The sequence below is a fragment of the Panthera tigris genome, chromosome D1 (assembly GCF_018350195.1).
Source record: "Panthera tigris isolate Pti1 chromosome D1, P.tigris_Pti1_mat1.1, whole genome shotgun sequence".
Classification (NCBI taxonomy): Eukaryota; Metazoa; Chordata; class Mammalia; order Carnivora; family Felidae; genus Panthera; species Panthera tigris.
The window spans coordinates 107,348,624-107,371,247 of NC_056669.1; the positions used below are offsets into that span (position 1 = coordinate 107,348,624).

Below are 22,624 nucleotides of genomic sequence, written 5' to 3' on the forward strand. Positions count from 1 at the left end.
TAGATCTGGAATGAACATGTAACCAAGCTGTATTAACCCATCAGTGAGGGGTTCCCCCTCAGTAAGGTGGTAATACGTCTTGGGGAGCTGGATATTGATAGGCATTTAAAGAGGAGTGTTAGGGGCGCCTGGGTGGCTCAGTCGGTTGGGCGGCCGACTTTGGCTCGGGTCATGATCTCGCGGTCCGTGAGTTCGAGCCCCGCGTCGGGCTCTGTGCTGACAGTTCAGAGCCTGGAGCCTATTTCAGATTCTGTGTCTCCCTCTCTCTGACCCTCCCCTGTTCATGCTCTGTCTCTCTCTGTCTCAAAAATAAATAAACGTTAAAAAAATTTAAAAAAATTAAAAATAAAATAAATAAATAAAGAGGAGTGTTAGAGTATGATTCTAGGTTAGACACAAAACTGGTTCATGCCCTATAGGGCGATAAGAAATACAACTTTGGAAGTTATTTTTTCTACTGGATATAAATGTTCTGTATCTGCACAATATCTACTTGTAATATCTGCCTCTGAACACTTAGTGGTAAATAGCAAAATCAAATGTTCATCCCTATGGGTATTTAAATAGTCCTTGGATGGCTATGGCACTGGGAGGACATGTTGCATTTTGGGTCTTATTTCCAAATTTTGGGTAATTTTTCTCATCAGTGTTCTGCAACCTATTTTTTTTAAGTTTATAGACTTCTTGGAGTAGATCTAAATCTTTATACTCTTTTCTTCATTTTCTTAAGATTATAGCTTCATAGGCCGACACTGTATTTTTTAAAATATTTTTTAAATGTTTGTTTATTTTTGAGAGAGAGAGGGAAGGAGAGCGGGGGAGGAACAGAGAGAGAGGGAGACACAGAATCCAAAGCAGGCTCCAGGCTCTAAGCTCGGCACAGAGCCCCACGCGGGGCTCAAACTCACAGACCACGAGATCATGACCTGAGCCAAAGTCAGACGCTTAACCGACTGAGCCACCCAGGTGCCCCTGACACTGTGTTTTTTTAAACAGCCTCTGAACATCCTTCTGAATATAGATTTCAGGGGTCAGCAAACTTCTTTGAAAGGACCAGATGGTAAACGTTTTAGGTTTTGCCAGCCATATAGCCTCTGATGCAACTACTCAACTCTGCTGTTGTCGTGCAAAAGTGGGCATAAATAAAATGTAAACAAGTGGTCATGGCTGGTGTTGAAATAAAACTACAGACACTAGATGGGGCACCTGGGTGGCTCAGTTGGTTGAGTGACATCAGCTCAGGTCACCATCTTCCAGTTCTGAGTTTGAGCCCCACCCACATCAGGCTCTCTGCTCTTGGCCTGTCAGTGCAGAACCCACTTCGGATCCTCTGTCCCCCTCTCTTGCCCTCCCCCGCTTGTACTCTCCCCCAAATAAATGGATATTTAAAAAAAAAACTATAGACACTGGAATATTTCACATAACTTCATTAGTTTCAAGCGTACAACATAATGGTTCGCTCTTTGTGTATATTTTCAAACGGATCACAGTGAAGTCTAGTTAACACCCGTCACATAGCGACACATTTTTTTCTCATGACGAGAACTTTTAAGATCTAGTCTGATTATATGAACTTAAATAATTTTCACGTATCATCAAACATCAGTCTTAATTTTTTAAAACCAATGAAAACAAAAAACAACACTCTGAGCTCGCCGGCCATAGGAAAACAGATGGTAGGATGCGTCGGGCCCGCAAGACCCCTGCAAGGTGACTTCCCTTCCAACACTTCCCCTGCCCTCTCCTCCCCGCCGCGAGCCCACCACAGCCCATCATAAGTAATGTTCCAAGGACCACGACGCGAAGTCGTTTTCTCCGTTAAAACTCATCGTGGTCTCAGTTTGAACTTCAAGTCATTACCTGTCCTCTTGTGCGGGCATTTAATACTCGCAACCCCACTGTGAAGTCTGTCCCCCAAGTTTAGGAATGGGGGAAATGGAGCCGCCGCCGCCCAGGTAAGGAGCCAGTGCCAGGACGTCCGGCACACGCCCTCTGGCTCCGCGGCGGGAGCTCCGTCCCCATATTCCGGGGGTCCTTGCCCGCAAGGGTGCGCGGGGTTGGGAGCCAGGACCCGCCTTCCATCCGGGAGGGAAGCAACCGGACCAGTTCCACTCACTCCTTCCCTCCACCCGAGAAGCTGGGGGAGCCCAGGCTTCTCCCGGAACCTCTTCGCTCGGGGAGGAAAGGTGCGGGGGAACTCTAGTCTCGAAGGACCCAGGGCTGCGGGGGGGACGTTTCACCTGCAGGACTGCCTCGTTTCAACAAGAACTTTATGGCTCCCGGAAGTGCCTCCTCCCGGTCCTCTTCCCAGCCTCACGCCCGTGGGCTGCAGTTGGAGCGATGGCGGCGGCAGCCGCTGGGCCTGGCCCGGGGTCTGGACCCGGGGACTCTCCGGAGGGGCCCGAGGCAGAGGCCCCGGAGCGTCGGCGGAAGGCGCACGGGATGCTAAAGCTTTACTATGGCCTCTCGGAGGGGGAGGCGGCGGGGCGCCCCTCGGGGTCGGACCCCCTGGACCCGACGGATCTCAACGGGGCGCACTTCGACCCGGAAGTGTATCTGGACAAGGTGTGTGTTTGTGTGGTGGGGGGAACCAGGCTCCCGATACATTGCACCCCCAGATCGTGCCTTCGACTTTGTTGCGGGGTGAGGGAAGCAGGGGTTCATAAAAAGACGACGACGGTCGGGCAGGAAGCAGGGGCAGAGCTGGAGTCTAGGGGGGCATGGGCAGATCTGGACTGGCCTCAAGTGATGCGGAGTCGGAGGTGTCCTGGGCTGACGTTCTGACGGGCCCCGGGTAGGGGGCGTGGCCCAGGCGCTGACAGGCATAAGGACTGGGCCTTGGCCGGGTCTGAGCGTTTGAAACGCTGACAAATCCCAAACCGGACCGAACCTAGTAACTCCCGACCCGTGCCACTTATAGGCTCTATGTCTAGGATTCCGGACAGGGGTGGGATGCGGGTTTTCGTGCTCTGAAAGCCTGAGGGACCTGAGTACCCCCTGACCTGAACACTAACAACCCCATTTACTCCAGCTGCGTAGAGAGTGCCCCCTGGCCCAGCTGATGGACAGTGAAACAGACATGGTGCGGCAGATCCGGGCTCTAGACAGCGACATGCAGACCCTGGTCTATGAGAACTACAACAAGTTCATCTCAGCCACAGGTGATTTGCACCGGGACCTTACCCTTCGCAGTCCCGCTGACCTGTTCCTCCTGTGTTGGGGAAACCGGCAGGGGATTCCGGGGGAGAAGACCCAGATTCTAGTCCTTCCCTGACCTTAATCTACGCTCACCTCCCGCTCAGAACCTTTGTGGTCAAACGACTATAGGCTTAATAGCTGCTCTCAGAGGGTCGTTCTGAGGGTCAAAGGAGAGAAAACTCAAAGACATTTTTAAACTGAAATGGATTTATCTTAACCACTTAGAATCCGTGACACTAAGGATGTTTCAGTAAGGATTAGTTTCTGTCATTAGTGGTAGCTTTCTTCTCTTGTCCAGGTCCTTCTTGAGCGTGGGCTTGTCTCTGTCTCTCCCTCTCTCTCTCCCTCCCTTCCTCTCTCCACCCCTCCCCCCTTTTAAATGAAGCAAAGAGAAAATTTATGACATTAAGGGACACAAAGTTCATGTAAAGGTTTTCTTTTCTTTTCTTTTCTTTTCTTTTCTTTTCTTTTCTTTTCTTTTCTTTTCTTTTCTTTTCTTTTTCCTCCTGCCCCCTTTATTCTCTGTCCAGGACAGTGCCACACAATGTTTAGCTATCATCCACACTAACTTCTGTCTTATGTTGGTGAGATGCACTACTCAGAGTTTTGTCATAATTTTGGACCCGTGTGTACTTAGTCCTAGAGGCAGATCCTGAGGGGCCTACCTGTGGTCCATGAGGATGTTGCGTGAACCTCTGTGAGGTTCACGGTGACATCTCTTACTGTACTAAGTGTCACAATGCCAGGTGTAGTAACACATAGTTATTGTTCTTTTATCTGATTGGACACAGGTTCAATGAATAGGCACCTCTGTGTTCGCTAACGCCAATGTCAACCAGCAAGAAATCACAATTCCTGTGCTAAGAAATTTCTCACAGGAACTTTGCAAGCATTACATTTTCCATTTCTTAGAATTTGTATAGTTTTGACATTTAGCTCTTGCTTAAATAAGGATGGTTTGCTGTTTTATCTTTTTCCTACGAAGGGGAGAGAGTTATAAACTGAGCGTTGGAATCAGGGGTTCTAAATCTATAAATACTGTCAAGTTTTTGTATCCATTCAAGAAGTTTTCATTGAATGCCCCTTCCTGCCTGCCTTCCTTCCTTCCTGGCTGGCTTTTTTTTTTTTTTTTTTTTGCCAAGAGCTGTTCTGCATATTGGAGATACAGCAATGAACCAGCTAGATCAGGCTCCTTCCTGGAGCCCACATTCTAGTTGGGGAGACAGACAATAAGTGAATTTACAAATAAAGGTGGTAGTAAGTACTAGAAGGAGGACATCGAGTAGGGAGAAAAGAGTAATATATCTTGGGGTCTGCCTTTAGCTAGGGTAAGTATGAGAAGGCCTCTTTGAGGTGGTGACATTTGAGCAGGGCTTTGATGAGAAAGAACCAGCTACTGTGGGGGAGGAAACAGCGGGGGCAAAGGCTCTGAAGAGAGGGGCATGTTGGGTATATTCAGAGTGCAGCAGGGAGTTTAGGGGGAGGCAAGGGAGAAGAGTGGTAGGTGACTAGGGTAGATAGTTAGTGGGAACCAGATTTTAGGGACTTATAAGTGGTTATGGGGATCCTGCACTTTACTCTGAGTGAGATGAAATGACAAGAATGGGGTGACCTGACCGTGGTTTTAAAAGGACGCTCACTGTCCAGTGAATGAACTCTAGGGAGGCAGGGGTGGCAGAGACATGCATGAGGAGGCTATTGGAGTGGTCCAGGCAAGATGCTGGTGGCAGGGACCAGGAAGCATGTCAGCAGTGGAAAAGCAGAATGATTCAAGATTTTTTTTTTTTTTTAATTGATTAGGTGAAGGGTCTGGGGTTCAGAGAAGTCTGGACCTCGAGGTCCCCTGGAATAAGATGAGATCTCCTAGGGAGGAAGTATACAGAGAGAAGAGAAGAGGTCTAAGGACTGAGCCCTGCAGCAGCCTGACGTTCGGAAAGTCATGAAGAGAAGGGAGATCTCACAAAGGAAGCAAGCATTTGGGGAGGTTTGAGGACAATCAGGAGCATGGGTGTCTTCGAAGCCAAATGAAGAAAGCATTCCAGGAAGTAGAATTGATAAGCATGGGCTAAATGTTAGTGTGGGGAGTGCTTATCCGTGGTGCAAGAGCCAGGGAGAACCGCAGGAGCCAAGCCCTCAGGGAAGGGAGAGGGGACAAGAGCGGGCCAACTACTGTAGAAGGGGAAGCAGAGTGTGGGCGGAGCCAGTCAGGTGGTCAGACATGGTAGAGTGTAACCTTCTAGAGCGTATTAAGGAATCTTGCCTTTATCCCTCCTAAGCGCTAAGCCACACAAAGGTGATTAGATACAGGAGTCATGTGGCAGATTTGTGTTTTGAGAAGATCCCTCCAGCTGCACTGGGAGGAATGGGTTGCAGAGGTGGCTGGAGAGAGGTCTTTTCACTAGTCCAAGCCAGAGATTTGGGGAGTTTACCCCAGGATGGGAGTGGTGGAGAAGGACCGTGCTGGGCCAGCCGAGAAGTGTTTGCAGCAACTTGACGGGACACGGTGTTGAAGAGCTTTGGCCATAAAGAATGACCCCGAGGTTTCAGCGTGACCCCTGGATGGTGGATCTGGTGCTCAAGAAACTACAAGAAGATCAGGTGTGGGAACAGGGACAAAGTGAGCTGGGTCGGTGTTTTTGTTTGTGGTTTTTACTTTCTGAAAGGGAGCCAAACATGAAGCAAACCTAGAGGATCCTGTGGCCCTTGTATCACGAAGGCTCTTGTAGATCATGAGAAGGATTTTGGTCTTCGTCATAACTCTGGGGATCCATGTCAGATGACAGCAGTGTCTCAGGTTAGAAGGAGCCTTGACAGATCTAGTCCGGTCCATCTCTTCTGTCCTCTGAGTACCTCTAAGGAGTGGCCTCCTGACTCACGCTGGAGGTGGGGAGCCTTTATCGAGGGCTGGGATCTCAGAACTCGGAGGCTAAGGGAGTTAGGTTTCGGGGTGCTAGGAGCTGACGAGACGGCAGATACATGTGTGGGTCTGGAGCTCAGAGGGGAGAGCGAGGCTGGAGGGATAAGCCTGGGAGTCTGCTGTGAAGAGGAGGAGGTTTTAAAGGGAAGTGTGGGTGGGACTGCCCAAGGACAGGATAGAGCCTGAGAAGAGGAGAGAGCCCAGAACAGGCCTCTGAGGAGTGCCTGTTTGATGGCCGTACAGAAGAGGGTGAGCCTGTAGCAGAGAGAGGAGCGGTCACAGAGGGAGGGTGGTATCAGCATGAATGTACATCCATTCGGCTGACTCATTCGTTCGTTCACTTGCTTGCCAAGGATTGGATTGCCTGTGCGCCGGGCACTATGCTAGGCCCAAGGACATAGCTGCAAACGAGACAATTTCTCAGCCATCACAGAACATACGTTCTAGAGAAAGAGACAGAAGATAGGATCGTTTTACCTGTCAGGAGCTCTGGAGAAAATGAAACAGGATAGTATAGAGAGAGTGGGCAGTTGGGAGTGGTTTCGAATGGGGTGGCAGAGAAAGGGTTTTGTGAGGAGGGGACAATGAAGGTGAATGTTGAAGAGCTGACCGTGGGAGGATTTGGAGGCAGAGTGGCTCAGGCTGAGGAAGCGACCTGTACAGAGGCCCTGAAAACTCTATGACCAGAGTAAGAGTGATGGGATGAAGGGAATAGGACCCGACTGCATAGGTTGTACATGACGGGGGGGCAGGCATTTTCTGGGTGGAGTAAATATTTTAGGCTTTGTGGGCCACCTGGTTTCTGTACTCACCTCTGCTATTGTAGCCTGAAAGCAGCTATAGACGCTGGGTAAGCGTACACATGGTTGTATTCCGGTGAAACTCCTTTCCACCAACAGCTGTGACATCCGGAATATCAGCGAAAACAGTGGAGCAAGTGTATTTGGAAATCTCCCTTCCATAAAAGGAACCAAAACACTGGCCAAAACGGTCAGAGTCAACTTTTTCAGACTTCTAGAAATTAGCCAAATGTTTGTAGCAATCTTACGAGCCTTTATTCAAGAAAAACAGCTGAATCTTGGTCAAAGTAGTGAATTCTTTGTAGTAGTGATGTTTTGACTTGGCCCACCGTTTCCTCTCCAGCTCAGCAGTAGCCTTGGAAAATAGCCTCTTTCTAGTACTGGAGGGACCAGGACAGGACTGGACCTGTTTCAAAGCCTCATGCTGACAGAATTGTCATTATGTAACCTGTCTGGTGCTTTCCTGAAAGATTCTACTCCCTAGATTTGTCTTTATTCGTCCTGACCCTGAGGTCACCCAGTACTAAAAGCCTTTCACCAGAGGGTGTTTGTCAGAAACAATTACAGACAGGTATTGTGTCTGCCTGAAGTGATGGATAATATTTGGGGCAAAAAATAGACTTAAAAAAGCTTAAAAAGAAAAAGCTTAAAAGAAAAGCTAAGAAATGAGACATCCATATTGGGAATCTTGAAGGTCACATATATATAAGACGTGCTTTTTTTTTTTTTTTTTTTTAAGTTTGTTTATTTATTCTGAGAGAGAGGGGGAGAGAGAGTCCCAAGCAGGCTCTGCACTGTCAGTGGAGAGCCTGACATGGGACTCGAACTCGTGAACTGCAAGATCACGACCTGAGCTGAAACCAAGAGTCAGATGCCTAACTGACTGAGTTACCCAGATGCCCAGTACACATGCTTTTAAGAAAGACCTCAGGATGCCCTAAGCTCTCACCTCTGGCTCATCTTCGGGCTCTGCACATGTAGTAAGTGAAGGCTGAGGCAGAGTTGTAAGCTGCCTGGTTGAGTGTTTTAAGGTATACCCCAACACAAACACACACACACACACACACACCCCAAAAGGGAACTAAAATGGTACACTAGAAAATATCTATTTAATGCAAAAGAAGGTAGGAATAGAGGAACTGGGGAACAAAAAAGAACATAAGACAGAAAATGAGTAACAAAAAGACAAATGTACGTCTCACATTATGAGTAGTTACAATAAATGTAAAAGGATTAAACTCTCCAATTAAAGCAGAGATAAGCAGAATAGATTTGAAAACCTCACATGATTCAAGAGTGTCTCCAAGAGACACTCTTTTTTTTTTCTTTTTTTTAAGTTTGTTTATTTTTGAGACCGAGAGAGACAGATCATGAGCGGTGGAGGGGCAGAGAGAGAGGGAGACACAGAATCGGAAGCAGGCTCCAGGCTCTGAGCCATCAGCCCAGAGCCCGATGGGGGGCTCGAACTCACGGACCACGAGACCGTGACCTGAGCTGAAGTCGGACACTTAACCGACTGAGCCACCCAGGCGCCCCAAGAGATATTATGTATTATGTATTCAATATTCAATACAATATTATGTATTCAAATACATAAATAGCTTGAAAGAAAAAGGGCTGATAAAGATATTCTATGCAAACAATAACCAGAAGAGAATTGGAATTGTGGTACCAATGTCTGACAAAATAGCATTTAAGGCAACTATTGTTACTAGAGACAAAGAAGGGCATTTTATAATGATGACAGGGTCAGTCCATGAGGAAGATTTAACAAATGTAAACATTTGTACACTTAGCAACAGAGTCCCAAAATACACAAAGCAAAAATAGACAGAATTAAAGGGAGAAAAAGAAATTCAACAATAATAGAAGCACCAATATCCCACTTTTAAAAATGAATAGAACAATTAGATAGAAAAACAAGTAAACAGAAGACTTAAAAGATCACTTGAACCAAATAGACCTAACAGACTCCACCAAACAACGATAGAAGACACCTTATTCTCAAGCATGAATGGAGCATTCTCTAGGATAGACCATACGTCAGGTCATAAACAAAGCCTCAATGAATTTAAAAGGATTGAAATCACATGAAGTATGTTCTCTGATCATGGTGGAATTAAATTAGAAATCAGTAACAAAGGAGCCTGAGAAGTTCACAAATATGTGAAAATTAAGTAGCATGCTCTAAAATGACCAATGGGTTACAGAAGAAATTGCAAGGAAATTAGAAAATACTTTGAGATGAGTGAACCTGAAAACACAGCATTCCAGACCTTATGAGATGTAATAAAAGCAGCGCTCAGAGGGAAATTTATAGCTATAAATGCCTGCATTAAAAAAGAGAGAGAGGTGGGGCACCTGGGTGGCTCAGTTGGTTAAGCATCCAACTTTGGCTCAGGTCATGATCTGGTTTGTGAGCTCGAGCCCTGTGTCGGGCTCTGTGCTGACAGCTCAGAGCCTGGAGCCTGCTTCAGATTCTGTGTCTTCCCCTCTCTCTACCCCTCCCCTGCTCACGCTCTGTGTCTCTGTCCTTCAAAAATAAATAAACATGAAAAAATTTAAAAAGAGAGAGCAAGAGGGAGGGGCACCTGGCTGTGGCTTAGTTGGATGAGCGTGGGACTCTTAATCTCAGAGGTGGGTGTAGAAATTATATACATACAGACGCAAGTAAAGAAAGAAAGAAAGAAAAGATCTCAAATAAATAACATACTACCTAAAAAACTGGGGGGGGGGAGTACAAACAGAACCCAAAGTGTGTCAAAAGGAGGGAGTAATAAAGATCAGAACAAAATAAATAATGTAGAAAAACAATAGAGAAAATAAATGAAGCCAAAAATTGGTTCTTTGAAGAGTTCAGCAAGATTGACAAAACTTTAGCTAGACTGGCCAAGAAAAAAATGAGAGAACATTCAAATTACTAAAATGGAATGAGAAAGAAGATGTTACTACCAATTTTTCAAAAATACAAAGGATTATAAGAGCACACTGTGAGGAGTTGTATGCTCACATCTTAGAAAATGAGGTGAAATGTACAAATTCCTGGAGAATACAAACTTCCAAAACTTTCTCAAGAAGTCATAAAATACCTTGGAAGATGTATAACAATGAGAGACATCAATATTGAAAAAAACTTTCCACAAAGAAAAGCCTGGGACTGAATGGCTGCACTACTGAATTCTACCAAACATTTAAATAGTGCACAAACTCTTCCAACAATTTGAGGAGGCTAATTCTATGAGGCTAGTATTAGTCGAATGCCAAAACCAGGGAAAGACAACATAAGAAAACTACAGACCAATATCCGTTATGAATATGGATGCCAAGCCCTCAACAAAATACTAGCAAACTAAACCCAGCAACATAGAAAAAGGATTACATACAATGACCAAGTGGGATTTATTCCAGGAATGCAAAGTTGGTTCAACATGCAAATCAATCAGTGGAATGCACCATATTTGCAAGGCATCTTTTGTAATAATATTTAGTTTTGTTCCCATTTCCTGAAATAACCCCAGATCAATAAAGGCAACATAGATGTCTTTTGTTACTTATATAACAGACCCCTTTCAACCACACCTAAGTTTATGTTAATGAAATGATTTTTGGAAAGCCCCTTGATAACCAGAGGTTAGGGGCAGGTTGCTAGGGGAACCAACCATGTGACTGATTAGAGGTTTGGAACTTTCAGCTCCGCCCCCCAGACCTCCCGGATGTGGAAGTGGCGAGGGGCTGGTGACTGAGTTCAGTGACCAATAGCTATCGCTTTGGTCAGTCGTGCCTCATCGGTGACGCCTCCACTAAACGACAAAAGGAGAGAGTTTGAGAGCTTCCAGGTTGGTGAACATGCGGAAGTTGGGAGAGTGGCATGCCCAGAGAGGTCATGGCAGCTCTGTGCCCCTCCCACATATGCTGTCCTATGCCTCTCTGCCATCTGGCGGTTTCTGAGTTGTATCCTTTTGTAATAAAGCGGTAAGCTAGTAAGTAAACTGTTTTCCTGAATTCTGTGAGCTGCTGTAGCAAATTAATTGAACCTGCAGAGGGATCGTGGGTGGGAACCCTCCAGTTTACAGCCAGTTGGTCAAAAGTACCAGTGACAACCTCAACTTTGGACTGACGTTTGAGGTGGGGGTAGAGTAGTCTCGGGTGACCGAGCCCTGAGCTTGTGAGATCTGACACTAACTCCAGGCAGATAGTGTCACAATGAAGTTAGATCGTGGGACACCCAGCTGGTGTTGCAGAATTGCTTGATGTGTGGAAACCCCACACACGTGGTGTCAGATACGAAGTTGCGTTGGAGTATCGAGAGTGGAGGAGAGGCACCAGAGTGTCTTTTCCCCTTACAGACACCAAAAGCACACGTAACTAAAGGAAAACAAAAATAGGTAAATTGGACTTCATCAGAATTAAAGTTTTGTGTTTTAAAGGATACTGCCGGGAAAGTTAAAGGACAACTCACAGAATGGGAGAAAGTATTTGTAAGGCATATATCTAAAAAGGGTCTAATGTCCAGAATATATAAAGAACTTTTGCAACTCGGCACTAAAACGACAACCCTATTTAAAAATGGACAAAGGATTCAAATCGACATTTCTCCAAAGAAGATACACGAATGACCAACGAGCACATGTAAAGATGCTCAGCATCATTAGTTATTGGGGAAACGCAAATCCAAACCACAGTGAGATACCACTGCACCCCCACTGGGATTTCCAGCAAATGGGATATAACAAATGTTGGAGATGTGGAGGACTTGGAACTCTCATACGTTGCTGGCAGGAATACAGAATGGTGCTCCTGAAAATAGTCTGGCCGTTCCTCAAAGAGCTAAGCACAGAGTTCGCCTATGTTCCAGCAGTTCCACTCACAGGAATATACTGAAGAGAAAATGTTTGCACAAAAGCATGTACATGAATGTTCATAGCAACATTATTCATAATAGTCAAAAGAAGCCAAATGGCTACCAACTGGTGGATAGAACAACAAACGTGGATCCGTACAGTGTAAGATTACTCAGCCATAAAAAATATAACCTACCGATGTCATAGACTCTGGGTCTGAAGTTCTGTCTTGTCCAGCAAGAGAGCAGACGCAGGATTAAAGTGAGAGAGAGGCTAATGTCCGGGAGGAGACAAGCCCCGAGTAAGGGTCCTTGCTGTGTTTTTATCAGGATCAGGAAAGCTTACGAGCCTGAAGGATGTGCGCAAAGAGACAATGAAACTGTGAACATTAACTCATGGGTGTGAGGGAAAGGGGGTTTTGAAGATAGATGTGCAGTGTTAGGGGTTTGGGTCAATACAAAACAAAATCCTGGCCAGGGGGGGATGGTTGTTTAAGGCAGGCATGAGGCGCCACCTCTGTTTATCTTAACTTGACTCAGGGACAAGACAGCTGGCTGCCTCGGGGTCAACAAGGCACCTGCTTTCTTTTGCTAATTGGCCCCACTGTCCTGCTGTGGTCTATAGCCCAGTTTACCTGTTTACCTATTTTGGCCCTTCCTTCCAGTGAAAGCAGCTTTCTGCTATTGTACTAAATTGGGGGGAGGGGGGGTTCTGCCCTGAATACCTAATCTTGCCTACCTAATCTTGGATGCTTTTATCCTGGGGCTTCCTATTCCTGTATGCCTTGTTAACCCATGAGTGCAAGCTCAGGGAATTCCTAAGCTTACTCCCCACATACGGATACATGCTAAAATGCAGAGAACCTTGAGATCATGCTAACTAAAAGAAGCCAAGCTCAAAAGGTCACATATTGTATGATTCCATTTATATTAAATGTACACGATGGGCAAATTCATACAAGCAGAAGACAGATTTGTGGTTGGCAGGGACTGAGGCATGGGGAGAACAGGAAGTGACTGCTGAGGGTCTTTTTGGGGTGATGAATGTTCTGGAAATAGATTGTGATATCGGTTGCACAATCTTGTGAATACACCAAAAATACTAAAACCCACTGAATTTTATGGTATGTTGATTATATCCCAGTTAAAAACCAACCAACCAAACAAAAAAAAAAAAAAACCCAACCAGGGATCAAGTCAGGTTTGGCCTGCCAGCATCTGGCCTCAACCTTGAGTTTATGTAATAATGCGTTTATCTGTTTCAAAGTTGAAAAGATCTCTCAAAGGTTGTGCAATGAAAAGCCTCTTCCCATTCCTTTCTCTAGGCAAAGACAAAGCAGTCTTTGATGGTAAACTTGACTGAAGATTCACAGACATACAGAAAAGCACACAGGTCATAAGTGGACAGCTCCATGAATTTCACAAACAGAACAGGTCTATGCAGTCAGCACCCAGGTCAGTAAGCTGCAGGCTAGCAAGGCCCCCTCCAGTCTCCTACCAGTAACCAGTTACCCCCCACTCCTCCCCCAGGCTGGTATATTGGTGTCCAAACAGCTAACCATTTGCCCTAGCCCAAGCTGGTTCAGTTAACAAGCTTGAAATGGTTCAAAGATACACAGTGTAGTATTTATTACTTGGTGATATGAAGTTGTTTTTGTTTTTGTCTTGTTTTTTTTGACATGGTAGAACTTTAATTTCTAATTTTGTGGCTCTGGGCCTGTGAAATCAGCAACAATGACACTAGCGGTAGGTTTTCTTTTACTCTGTTTTTTTTTTTTTTTTAATGTTTATTCATTTTTGAGAGAGGGAGAGAGAGCGTAAGTGGGGGAGGGGAGGAGAGAGGGGGAGGCAGAGGATCTGAAGCGGGCTCTGCGATGACAGCAGGAGCCCAATGTGGGGCTCGAACCTGCGAACTGTGAGATCGTGATCTGAGCTGAAGCCAGACGCACAACCGACTGTCACCCAGGTGCCCCTCTTTTACTCTGATAACTTAGTTTGGGGATTTTTCCCCCCTTTGGAAGTCAGATTCAAGTTTCCTTTTTGAGGTAGCACCTAAGTATCATGGGCCTAAACACCTAATGCAAAAAAGAATCTGCTCTTTTGATGGTATGATTTGACAGACCTGGGAGGAGTTGTGTCACAGGTTAAACTGTTAACAAGCAAGAACAAGAACTGGGGGGGGGGGGGGGGGGAGGAGGATGAAAATGCCTCATGACCTTCCAAGGACCCCCGTGACCACTGGCCCTGCATTCTCTCCCCAAGTTGGCAAGTTGGGTTGCTACTCCAGTCCTGCTCTGAGAATATTCCCCTGGCCCAGGAGCCACACACAAACCAGCGGTGGGTGTGCGAAGGCTCACAGATGACCGCAGTTAGACGTTGCCAGGTTCCTTTCCGTACATATTGGTCAGTTTGTGCAACCACCAGCAACGAAGAGAAGAGCTCTTTCTATACACCCTGGCCAACGTTGCTGCCAAAAGTTTTCATCTTTGGCCATCCGATAGGTGAAAAGTGGTATCTCTGTAGTTTCAATGTCTCTTGTGAGGTTGAAAGTCTTTTGCCTGTTTAAGAGCTGTTTGGTATCCTTGTCTGTGGACTGCCTGTTCATGTCCTTTTCCTATTTTTCTATAGACTTGTTCTTTTTCATAATGATTTTTTTTTCATGTTTATTAATTTTGAGAGAGAGAGAGAGAGAGAGAGCGCAGGTGGGAAAGGGACAGGGGGAGAGAAAATCCGCGCTGTGAGCTCTGAGCCTGATGCCACTGGGCTCGATCCCGAGAACTGTGAGATCCTGACCTGAGCCAAAATCAAGAGTTGGACGCTCAACTGAATAAGCCACCCAGGCACCCCAATGATTTATTTATTTATTTAAAATTTTTCAATGTTTATTTATTTTTGAGAGAGAGAGAGAGAGACAGAGTGTGAGCAGGGGAGGGGCAGAGCGAGAGGGAGACACAGAATCTGAAGGAGGCTCCAGGCTCTGAGCTGTCAGCACAGAGCCTGACATGGGGCTCGAACTCCACGAATTGGGAGGTCATGATCTGAGCCAAGATCAAGAGTCAGATGCTTAACCAACTGAGCCACCCAGGTGCCCCATGATTACATTTTAAATCACATTTAAACTTTGATCCGTCTGGTGTGTGTGTGTGTGTGTGTGTGTGTGTGTGCACGTGTGTGCACGTGTGTGTGAGAGCGTGTGGTCTGAATCCAACTATATTTTGTTTCTTTGTATTAACTCCATACTTAATCACCTTACTAAATTCTCTTATTGTTTGTTGTAATGTTTTCGGTGATTCTTCAGGGTTTGCTATTTATACAAGTCTATCATCTGCAAATATTGATAATTTCACCTCCTTTCCAATTTGTGTATCTCTATAATATATTTCTTGAGTCCAATCGAATTGGCCAGTATCTTCAGAACAACGTTAGGAAGTAGTGGTGATCATGGTTATCCTTGTTATCTTTCTGATTTTAAGAGGAATGCTTCTAGCATTGTTTCATTAACATGATGCTGGGTTTTGGGGGTTAGAGAAATACTCAGCTGTTCATACTTTTTAATTTTCATTTTTTAACGTTTATTTATTACTGAGAGACAGAGAGACACAGAGCGTGAGCAGGGGAGGGGTAGAGAAAGGGGGAGACACAGAGACTGAAGTAGGTAGGCTCCAGGCTCTGAGCTGGCAGCACAGAGCCCGACGCGGGACTCGAACTCATAGACTGCAAGATCATGACCTGAGCCGAAGTCGGTCGCCTAACCAACTGAGCCACCCAGGCGCCCCTGTTCACATTTTATTGAGAGACTTTTTTTCAAATTCAAGAATAGATGTTGAATTGGCCCTCTTTCACCTTTTATATGGGTGAATTATTATTGAAAGTTCTTTTTTAAAAAAATTTTCTTTAATGTTTATTTATATTTGCGAGAGAGAGAGAGAGAGAGAGAGAGAGAGAGGGAGAATGGGCAGGGGAGGGCTTCTAATGTTGAGCTGTCTTTACATTTATGAAATAAAAAACATTTGGACATATTTTATCAATTATTCTCTTAATCCACTGCTGGCTTCCGCTTGCTAATTTACCTACACATCTCCATTTATTAATTTATGCATCTCTATTCATAAGAGACATGAATGTACCATTTTCATCTTTGAACTTTTTATTAACATTCTCATGTCAGTGTTAGGTTTGTTCCGCAAATTAACGTGAAAGCTTTTCTAATGTTTTCTCTTTGAGCATTGCTTACACAGAGCATTGGAACGAACTGCCCTTCTGAGCTCTGGTAGCCGCCCCACGACATCCCCTGGGCCTGGTGCCTTCGTGTGGAGGGGAGGGAGAATCTTTGATTGACAACATTCTCCCTTCCCTCCGTTTGTGTTTTCTGTTCTTCTGGAATCCACTTAGGTAAATTCTGTTTTTGTAGCAAATTATTCATTCAGGTTTTCAATTCTTTTACGGGGAATCGAGCAAACTTGTATCTTGTGATTATTATAATTTGTGTATTTATGATTATTTCACCCCTTATTCCTTATTTTGTTTTTTTCCCCTTTAAAAAGATTAGGTTAGCTAACATTTTATAAATTTTATTTTTTATCCTTTTATTCTCAGTGATCCTGATCTTTTTTTATTTATATTGCGATAAACTTACTCACTGTCAGCAAGTAACCCGATGCAGGGCTCGATCTCATGAACCGGGAGATCATGACCTGAGCCGAAGTTGGATGCGTAACCAACTGAGCCACCCAGGCACCCCATTTAAAAAGTGTATTAATTTCTGCTTTTAGCTTTACTAATTTCTTTCTGCTTTCTTTTGTAGTACTTTTTCTTCTAACTTCTTGAGTTGAATGTTTATTCTAATTTATTAATATAGGGATTTAAAACTGATTTCCTCTGAACATTGCTCTAGAGAGCTATAGCCTATAGGTTCTGATTTATAGTGTTCTCGTTGTTATATGCTGCAGTTTATTTTGATTTCCCTTTTGACCCACTAGCCGATTAAGAATGAAGTTTTCTTTTTTCCTCCAAATGATGGGATCTCTTTGCTTTCTAGTTTTGTTATTAATTTCCAATTTAATTGCATTGTGATTCTGTGTCTCCCTCTCTCCACCCCTTCCTCCCCCCCCCCCAAATAAATATTAAAAAAAAATAAAGGGAGGCAGTTGGCATGATCTTGTGGTGCGGTTTTAGCTGTTCCGATGCATGGGATAGATGGCTAGTTGGGCTTAACCTGCAGTAGAGTTTCACTAGCGAGTAATGGAGGGAGTGGACAAGAGAGGAAAGGGGGCTTGTAAACATGTGATGACACTGGTGGTGGGTCAGAGTTCCTGGGGAATGAGTAGGGAATTGCAGCCGTGAGAAGTGTGATGAGTAGTGACCCTGTGCTAGGGGCAGGGGTCCAGAGTTCCTGAAAAGGCAAAGGATTGTTAGAGTGGGTAGACAGGGTGAATGATCAGAATTACAGAAGGTGCGAGGCTTGAAGCTGAGATTGACAGGTCTTGCCGAGGACCAGGAGAGGTGGCACAGATGAGGCAGAGTCAAGGGTGGGTGGGACTGAGGAGATTGTGAACGGAGAGTCGGGAATGTCTGAAGCCTTATTCACGTGGATGGCCATGTCCACAAGGCGGTGACAGTGACCAGGCACTGAGAGGTGAGGCAAAGAGGACGGGAGGGACAGCAGCAAGAGGGATGCCCTTTGACGGCACAGTCTTCGAAGAAGCTGGGGTCTTTAAAAGGGAAGAAGAGTAGAAACTTCTAGAAGTGTCAAGGGGCCAGGCCCTGAGGCACCGGTTGTGAAAAGAAAAACCCTTAGGCAGGTTTCCCCTGAGACAAAAGAGCTAAAGGATCCTTCAGAGAAGAGAGGACATGTTCCAGAAAGTGGAGTGAAATGGTTTGGGAAGTCTGCGAAGGAGATAAGGGCGAACAGATATTTATTGTCTCCTCTGTGCCACATAGTGCGCTGGGCGCGGAGGATGCCCCCCGGGAAGGAGCAGACAGGCTCCTGCCAAGTGCTCTGTGCCCCCTTTTGGCATCTTCTGAGCGCAGGGACTGTGGCTCCACGGGCTGTCTCCGCACCAGGGCACTTGTGCTCAGAAGATGCGGCCTTCCCTCCCATTTACTGTGACCAAGCACCATTGCTTTTTGCACTGAATCATCAACGTGACCCTTAAGGAGCTGGCTCAGGGGCATTTGGGAAGGAGGGTTGTGCGCGTGCACGCGTGCATGTGTGTGTGTGCGTGTGTGTGTGCGTGTGCGTGTGTGTGTGTGTGTGTGTGTGTGTGTGTGTGTGTGGTGGAGGGAGCAGTCGGACCCTGTCGCAAGCTGACAAGTCTCCTCCTTTCCCCTCCCCCGCACCCTTGCCCCGCCAGACACCATCCGGAAGATGAAGAACGACTTCCGGAAGATGGAGGACGAGATGGACCGGCTGGCCACCAACATGGCGGTGATCACCGACTTCAGTGCGCGCATCAGCGCCACCCTGCAGGACCGCCACGAGCGCATCACCAAGCTAGCAGGTGGGCCCTGCCCCCGAGCGAGCGGGTGCTGGAGCGGCCTACCCCGAGGCTCTGGGGCTGACACCACCCGTCCCCGGCCCCCAGGGGTCCACGCGCTGCTGCGGAAGCTGCAGTTCCTCTTCGAGCTGCCCTCGCGCCTCACCAAGTGCGTGGAGCTGGGCGCCTACGGGCAGGCGGTGCGCTACCAGGGCCGCGCGCGGGCCGTCCTGCAGCAGTACCAGCACCTGCCCTCGTTCCGCGCCATCCAGGATGACTGCCAGGTCATCACGGCTCGCCTGGCCCAGCAGCTGCGGCAGCGCTTCAGGTGTGGCCCCGGGACCCTCTCCCACCCCCAGCCGGGGCCCTGGGCCTGCCGGTTGCGGTCCAAACTCGTCCCCCTCCTCCCTCCCGCCGAATTCCATCAGCCTGCCCTTGACCGCCGCCTCCCACTTTGCAGGGAGGGCGGCTCCGGCGCCCCCGAGCAGGCAGAGTGCGTGGAGCTGCTGCTGGCCCTGGGCGAGCCGGCGGAGGAGCTGTGTGAGGAGTTCCTGGCACACGCCCGCGGGCGGCTGGAGGCCGAGCTGCGGAGCCTGGAGGCAGAGCTGGGGCCTTCCCCTCCGGCTCCCGACGTCTTAGAGTTCACGGATCGCGGAGGAAGTGGCTTTGTGGGTGGCCTCTGCCAGGTGGCCTCGGCCTACCAGGAGCTCTTCGCGGCCCAGGGCCCGGCGGGTGCCGAGAAGCTGGCAGCCTTCGCCCGGGAGCTGGGTGGCCGCTACTTTGCGCTAGTGGAGCGGCGGCTGGCGCAGGAGCAGGGTGGCGGTGACAACTCCCTGCTGGTGCGGGCGCTGGACCGCTTCCATCGGCGCCTGCGGGCTCCTGGGGCCCTGCTGGCCGCTGCCGGGCTGGCCGAGGCGGCCACGGAGATCGTGGAGCGAGTGGCCCGCGAGCGCCTGGGCCACCACCTGCAGGGCCTGCGGTCGGCCTTCCTGGGTTGCCTGACCGATGTGCGGCAGGCTTTGGCTGCCCCTCGCCTGGCCGGAAAGGAAGGCCCGGGCCTGGCCGAGTTGCTGGCCAACGTGGCCAGCTCCATCCTGAGCCACATCAAGGCCTCGCTGGCAGCCGTGCACCTCTTCACCGCCAAGGAGGTGTCTTTCTCCAACAAGCCCTACTTCCGGGTATGGCCTACCTTCCGGCTTTTATCTCCCCGCCCCACCCCCCATTCTGGCATTGTTTCATTCATCCCGTAGATTGGCAGCTGTCGGGGCACACAGTCCTTGCCCCAGGCCCTCTGGATGTGCTTTGAGGGAGTCACGAGGAAGGCTGGCACTACCCGGAGGGGGGGGTGAAGGCTCCGAGGGCATCTGCAAGCAGGGTCCCCAGTGCTGGCTTTGTCCCCTTTGCGCTCCCGCGGCCCCCCTCCCCCCGGGGGGAGCTGCTCTTGGGGACCGGAATGCGGGACCAAGCTGTCCCTTGGAGAGGGGCTAGGGCATGTAGGGTCCCAGTAGAGGCTCGCTGTTGGCCCCCACCCGGAAGAGGGGACCTGCTGTGTATCTGCGGCCCTCCTCCTCACAGGGCGAGTTCTGCAGCCAGGGTGTTCGCGAGGGCCTCATCGTGGGCTTCATCCGCTCCATGTGCCAGACGGCTCAGAGCTTCTGTGACAGCCCTGGGGAGAAGGGGGGTGCCACGCCACCTGCCCTGCTCCTGCTGCTCTCCCGCCTCTGCTTGGACTATGAGACAGCCACCATCTCCTACATCCTCACCCTCACCGATGAACAGTTTCTCGTGCAGGTGAACCGCTCACTCATAGCAGGGAAGGGGGCGGTGGTCCCGGGAATCCAGGAGGCTGGGCGGTGCCCTCGCGGTCAGACCCGGGCCAGCTGCCCGTGCCCAGCCCGTGCCCCGCTCCTGCTTGGCGGTGGCCCCCGAGCTGCCCACCCCGTGCTCACTGCCCCTCTGTCCTCTGCGTCCCCGGCTCAGGACCAGTCTCCAGTGACCCCCGTGAGCACACTGTGCGCAGAGGCCAGGGAGACGGCGCGGCGGTTACTGACCCACTATGTGAAGGTGCAGGGCCTCGTCATATCACAGATGCTGCGTAAGAGTGTAGAGACCCGGGACTGGCTGAGTACCCTGGAGCCCCGGAACGTGCGTGCTGTCATGAAGCGGGTGGTGGAGGACACGACGGCTATCGACGTGCAGGTGCTGGCCCTGGGCTGGCCAGGAGGGGTCCTGATGCGGGCTCGGGGGGTTGGAAGATAGCCGCCCTCAGAGGATCAAGACGGCAGGGCCGAGCAGTGCCTGCGTCTGTGGCCTCGTTCCTCCTCAGCCCTGGGTTGTGGCATCATTGCCCGCACGTCACCTATGAGGGAGCCGAGCTCTGGAGTCACCCAGGGGATCAGGACAGGGTTAGCACTGAAGACTGAGCCTCAGCCCCAAGTCTGATGTCCTACCCTTGCCCCGCTCCACCAGTTCTATAAAGAGTGACCGGGTACCAACCAGATACCAGGTCCCCACTACCCTGTGGTGCTTCTAACAGATGAGTTTGTAATTTATCTTTATTCTTCTTTCGTTTAATGCTTATTTATTTTTGAGAGAGACGGAGCGTGAGTGGGGGAGGGGCAGAGAGCGGGAGACAGAGGACCAGAAGGGGGTTCCGTGTCAACAGCAGAGAGTCTGATGTGGGGACCGAACCCACAAACTGTGGGATCACGACCCGAACCCCAAGTCAGAAGCTTAATCCGCTGAACCACCCAGGCTCCCCAGAGTTTGTAATTTAGAGTGTCCTTGGCCCTCACCCTGGGCACCTGGTGGGCTAGAGGGTCCCCTTGCTCTGGCCTCCTTACAGTGAGTGCCTCCTTCCACCACCAGGTGGGTCTTCTGTACGAAGAGGGTGTCCGCAAGGCCCAGAGCAGTGACTCCAGCAAAAGGACCTTCTCCGTGTACAGCAGCTCTCGACAGCAGGGCCGCTACGCCCCCAGCTACACGCCCAGGTCTGGCCGGCCAGGGTAACCCCAGGGGAATGGACAAAGGAGGATGTGGGTGCAGGGTGGGCTCTGACTGCTTGTCTCCCCCCATCCAGTGCCCCAATGGACACCAATCTCTTGAGCAACATCCAGAAGCTGTTCTCTGAACGCATCGACGTGTTCAGCCCTGTGGAGTTCAACAAGGTCTGAAGTCCCCTGTGACCCCACCTTCTAGGGGCCCTTGGGAAGGTTGGCTCAAGCATCTGACTCAAGGAGTCTAGGACTCCTCTGCTCCCCTGCCCCCTGCCACCAGGCTCTGTCTCTGGGCTGTTTCTAGGAGTGAATGGTCATCTACAGCCCCGCCATTGCCATATCCCATGGCCCTCTGCCCCGACCTTGGTGCCCCCAGCCTGGGTCTCGATGCTGATCTGGAATGCCTCTTTTACCCTTGTCCTTGTTGCCACAGGAGTTCTGGGTCCTCATCAGGGATTCCTGTCCACACGATAGGCCCTGCCCCAACCCAGCCCACACTCGGGGACCTGGTGTTCTTCTGCCTCTAATTCAGCAAGCCTTCCCGCTCCTGGTGTCAGTGCTGACTCCCATCTCTGCTTGCCTTTTTTTTTTTTTTTTTTTGAGAGCCAGAGTGAATGGGGGAGGGGGCAGAGAGGAGGAGAGAGAGAGGATCCCAAGGAAACTCTGCACTGTCAGCACCGAGCCCTATGCGGGGCTCGAACTCACGAACCATGAGATCATGACCTGAGCTGAAACCAGGAGTTGGACACTCAACCGACCAGGCGCTTCTCCCATCTCTGCTTCTGACTGTTGGGTTTTCCCTGTCTGTTCCCCCTCCGGATGGTGGTGCTAACCTCGTATCCATCCCTCCCTCTCAGATGGGTCCTGGGACTTTTACACCCCGTCACAGCTACCGGCCTCTTACTGTCTCTCTGGCCCCTGCCCAGAACGTGGGTGCCCTCCGGGATCCAGTGCCCCTACCCAACACCTGCTGTCCCAGAGCAGCCTCCTCTCCTTGCCTGCAGGTATCGGTGCTGACCGGCATCATCAAGATCAGCCTGAAGACGCTGCTGGAGTGTGTGCGGCTGCGCACCTTTGGGCGCTTCGGCTTGCAGCAGGTGCAGGTGGACTGTCATTTCCTGCAGCTCTACCTGTGGCGCTTCGTGGCCGACGAGGAGCTTGTGCACCTACTGTTGGATGAAGTGGTGGCCTCAGCCGCCCTGCGCTGCCCGGACCCAGTGCCCATGGAACCCAGTGTCGTCGAGGTCATCTGCGAGCGCGGCTAGGCCGGGCCGCTGCCAGGCACCGGCTCGCCCACTTGCCCCAACCCGCCCATCTCCTGGTCTCCCGCCCGGGCGGCCCTTCCCCTCCAGCCTCAAAACCTGCCAAATAAAGACGCGCTGCCTCCTCCTCCTCCT

The 22,624-nt window shown here is 49.3% G+C and overlaps 1 protein-coding gene across 3 annotated transcripts; it reads left to right on the forward strand.

Annotated features, from left to right (window-relative positions):
* The first annotated feature begins 1,920 nt into the window (after window positions 1-1,920).
* VPS51 (VPS51 subunit of GARP complex) lies at window positions 1,921-22,616 on the forward strand. 3 transcript variants are annotated; one of them, XM_042957892.1, is made up of 11 exons: window positions 1,921-1,955; window positions 2,247-2,565; window positions 3,032-3,161; window positions 18,109-18,255; window positions 18,340-18,559; window positions 18,692-19,409; window positions 19,807-20,022; window positions 20,212-20,430; window positions 21,100-21,221; window positions 21,311-21,398; window positions 22,232-22,616. In XM_042957892.1, the coding sequence occupies exons 1-11, from the start codon at window positions 1,927-1,929 to the stop codon at window positions 22,490-22,492; spliced, it is 2,469 nt and encodes an 822-aa protein (XP_042813826.1). In that variant the 5' UTR covers window positions 1,921-1,926; the 3' UTR covers window positions 22,493-22,616. The 3 variants fall into 3 exon arrangements, with proteins under 3 accessions (XP_042813826.1, XP_042813827.1, XP_042813828.1); XM_042957893.1 differs by lacking the exons at window positions 1,921-1,955; window positions 2,247-2,565 and adding an exon at window positions 13,081-13,210 and having other exon boundaries at window positions 3,073-3,161; XM_042957894.1 differs by lacking the exons at window positions 1,921-1,955; window positions 2,247-2,565; window positions 3,032-3,161 and adding exons at window positions 10,636-10,751; window positions 13,081-13,210.
* The last annotated feature ends 8 nt before the right edge of the window (window positions 22,617-22,624 follow it).

Bases quoted from the DNA above. Each gene is read 5' to 3' on its own strand.
- VPS51 (XM_042957892.1), top strand. From the start codon at position 1,927: ATGGGGGAAATGGAGCCGCCGCCGCCCAG. The intron at 18,560-18,691 runs GTGTGGCCCCGG...CCCACTTTGCAG, and splicing joins CAGCTGCGGCAGCGCTTCAG to GGAGGGCGGCTCCGGCGCCC. The intron at 20,023-20,211 runs GTGAACCGCTCA...TCCCCGGCTCAG, and splicing joins ATGAACAGTTTCTCGTGCAG to GACCAGTCTCCAGTGACCCC.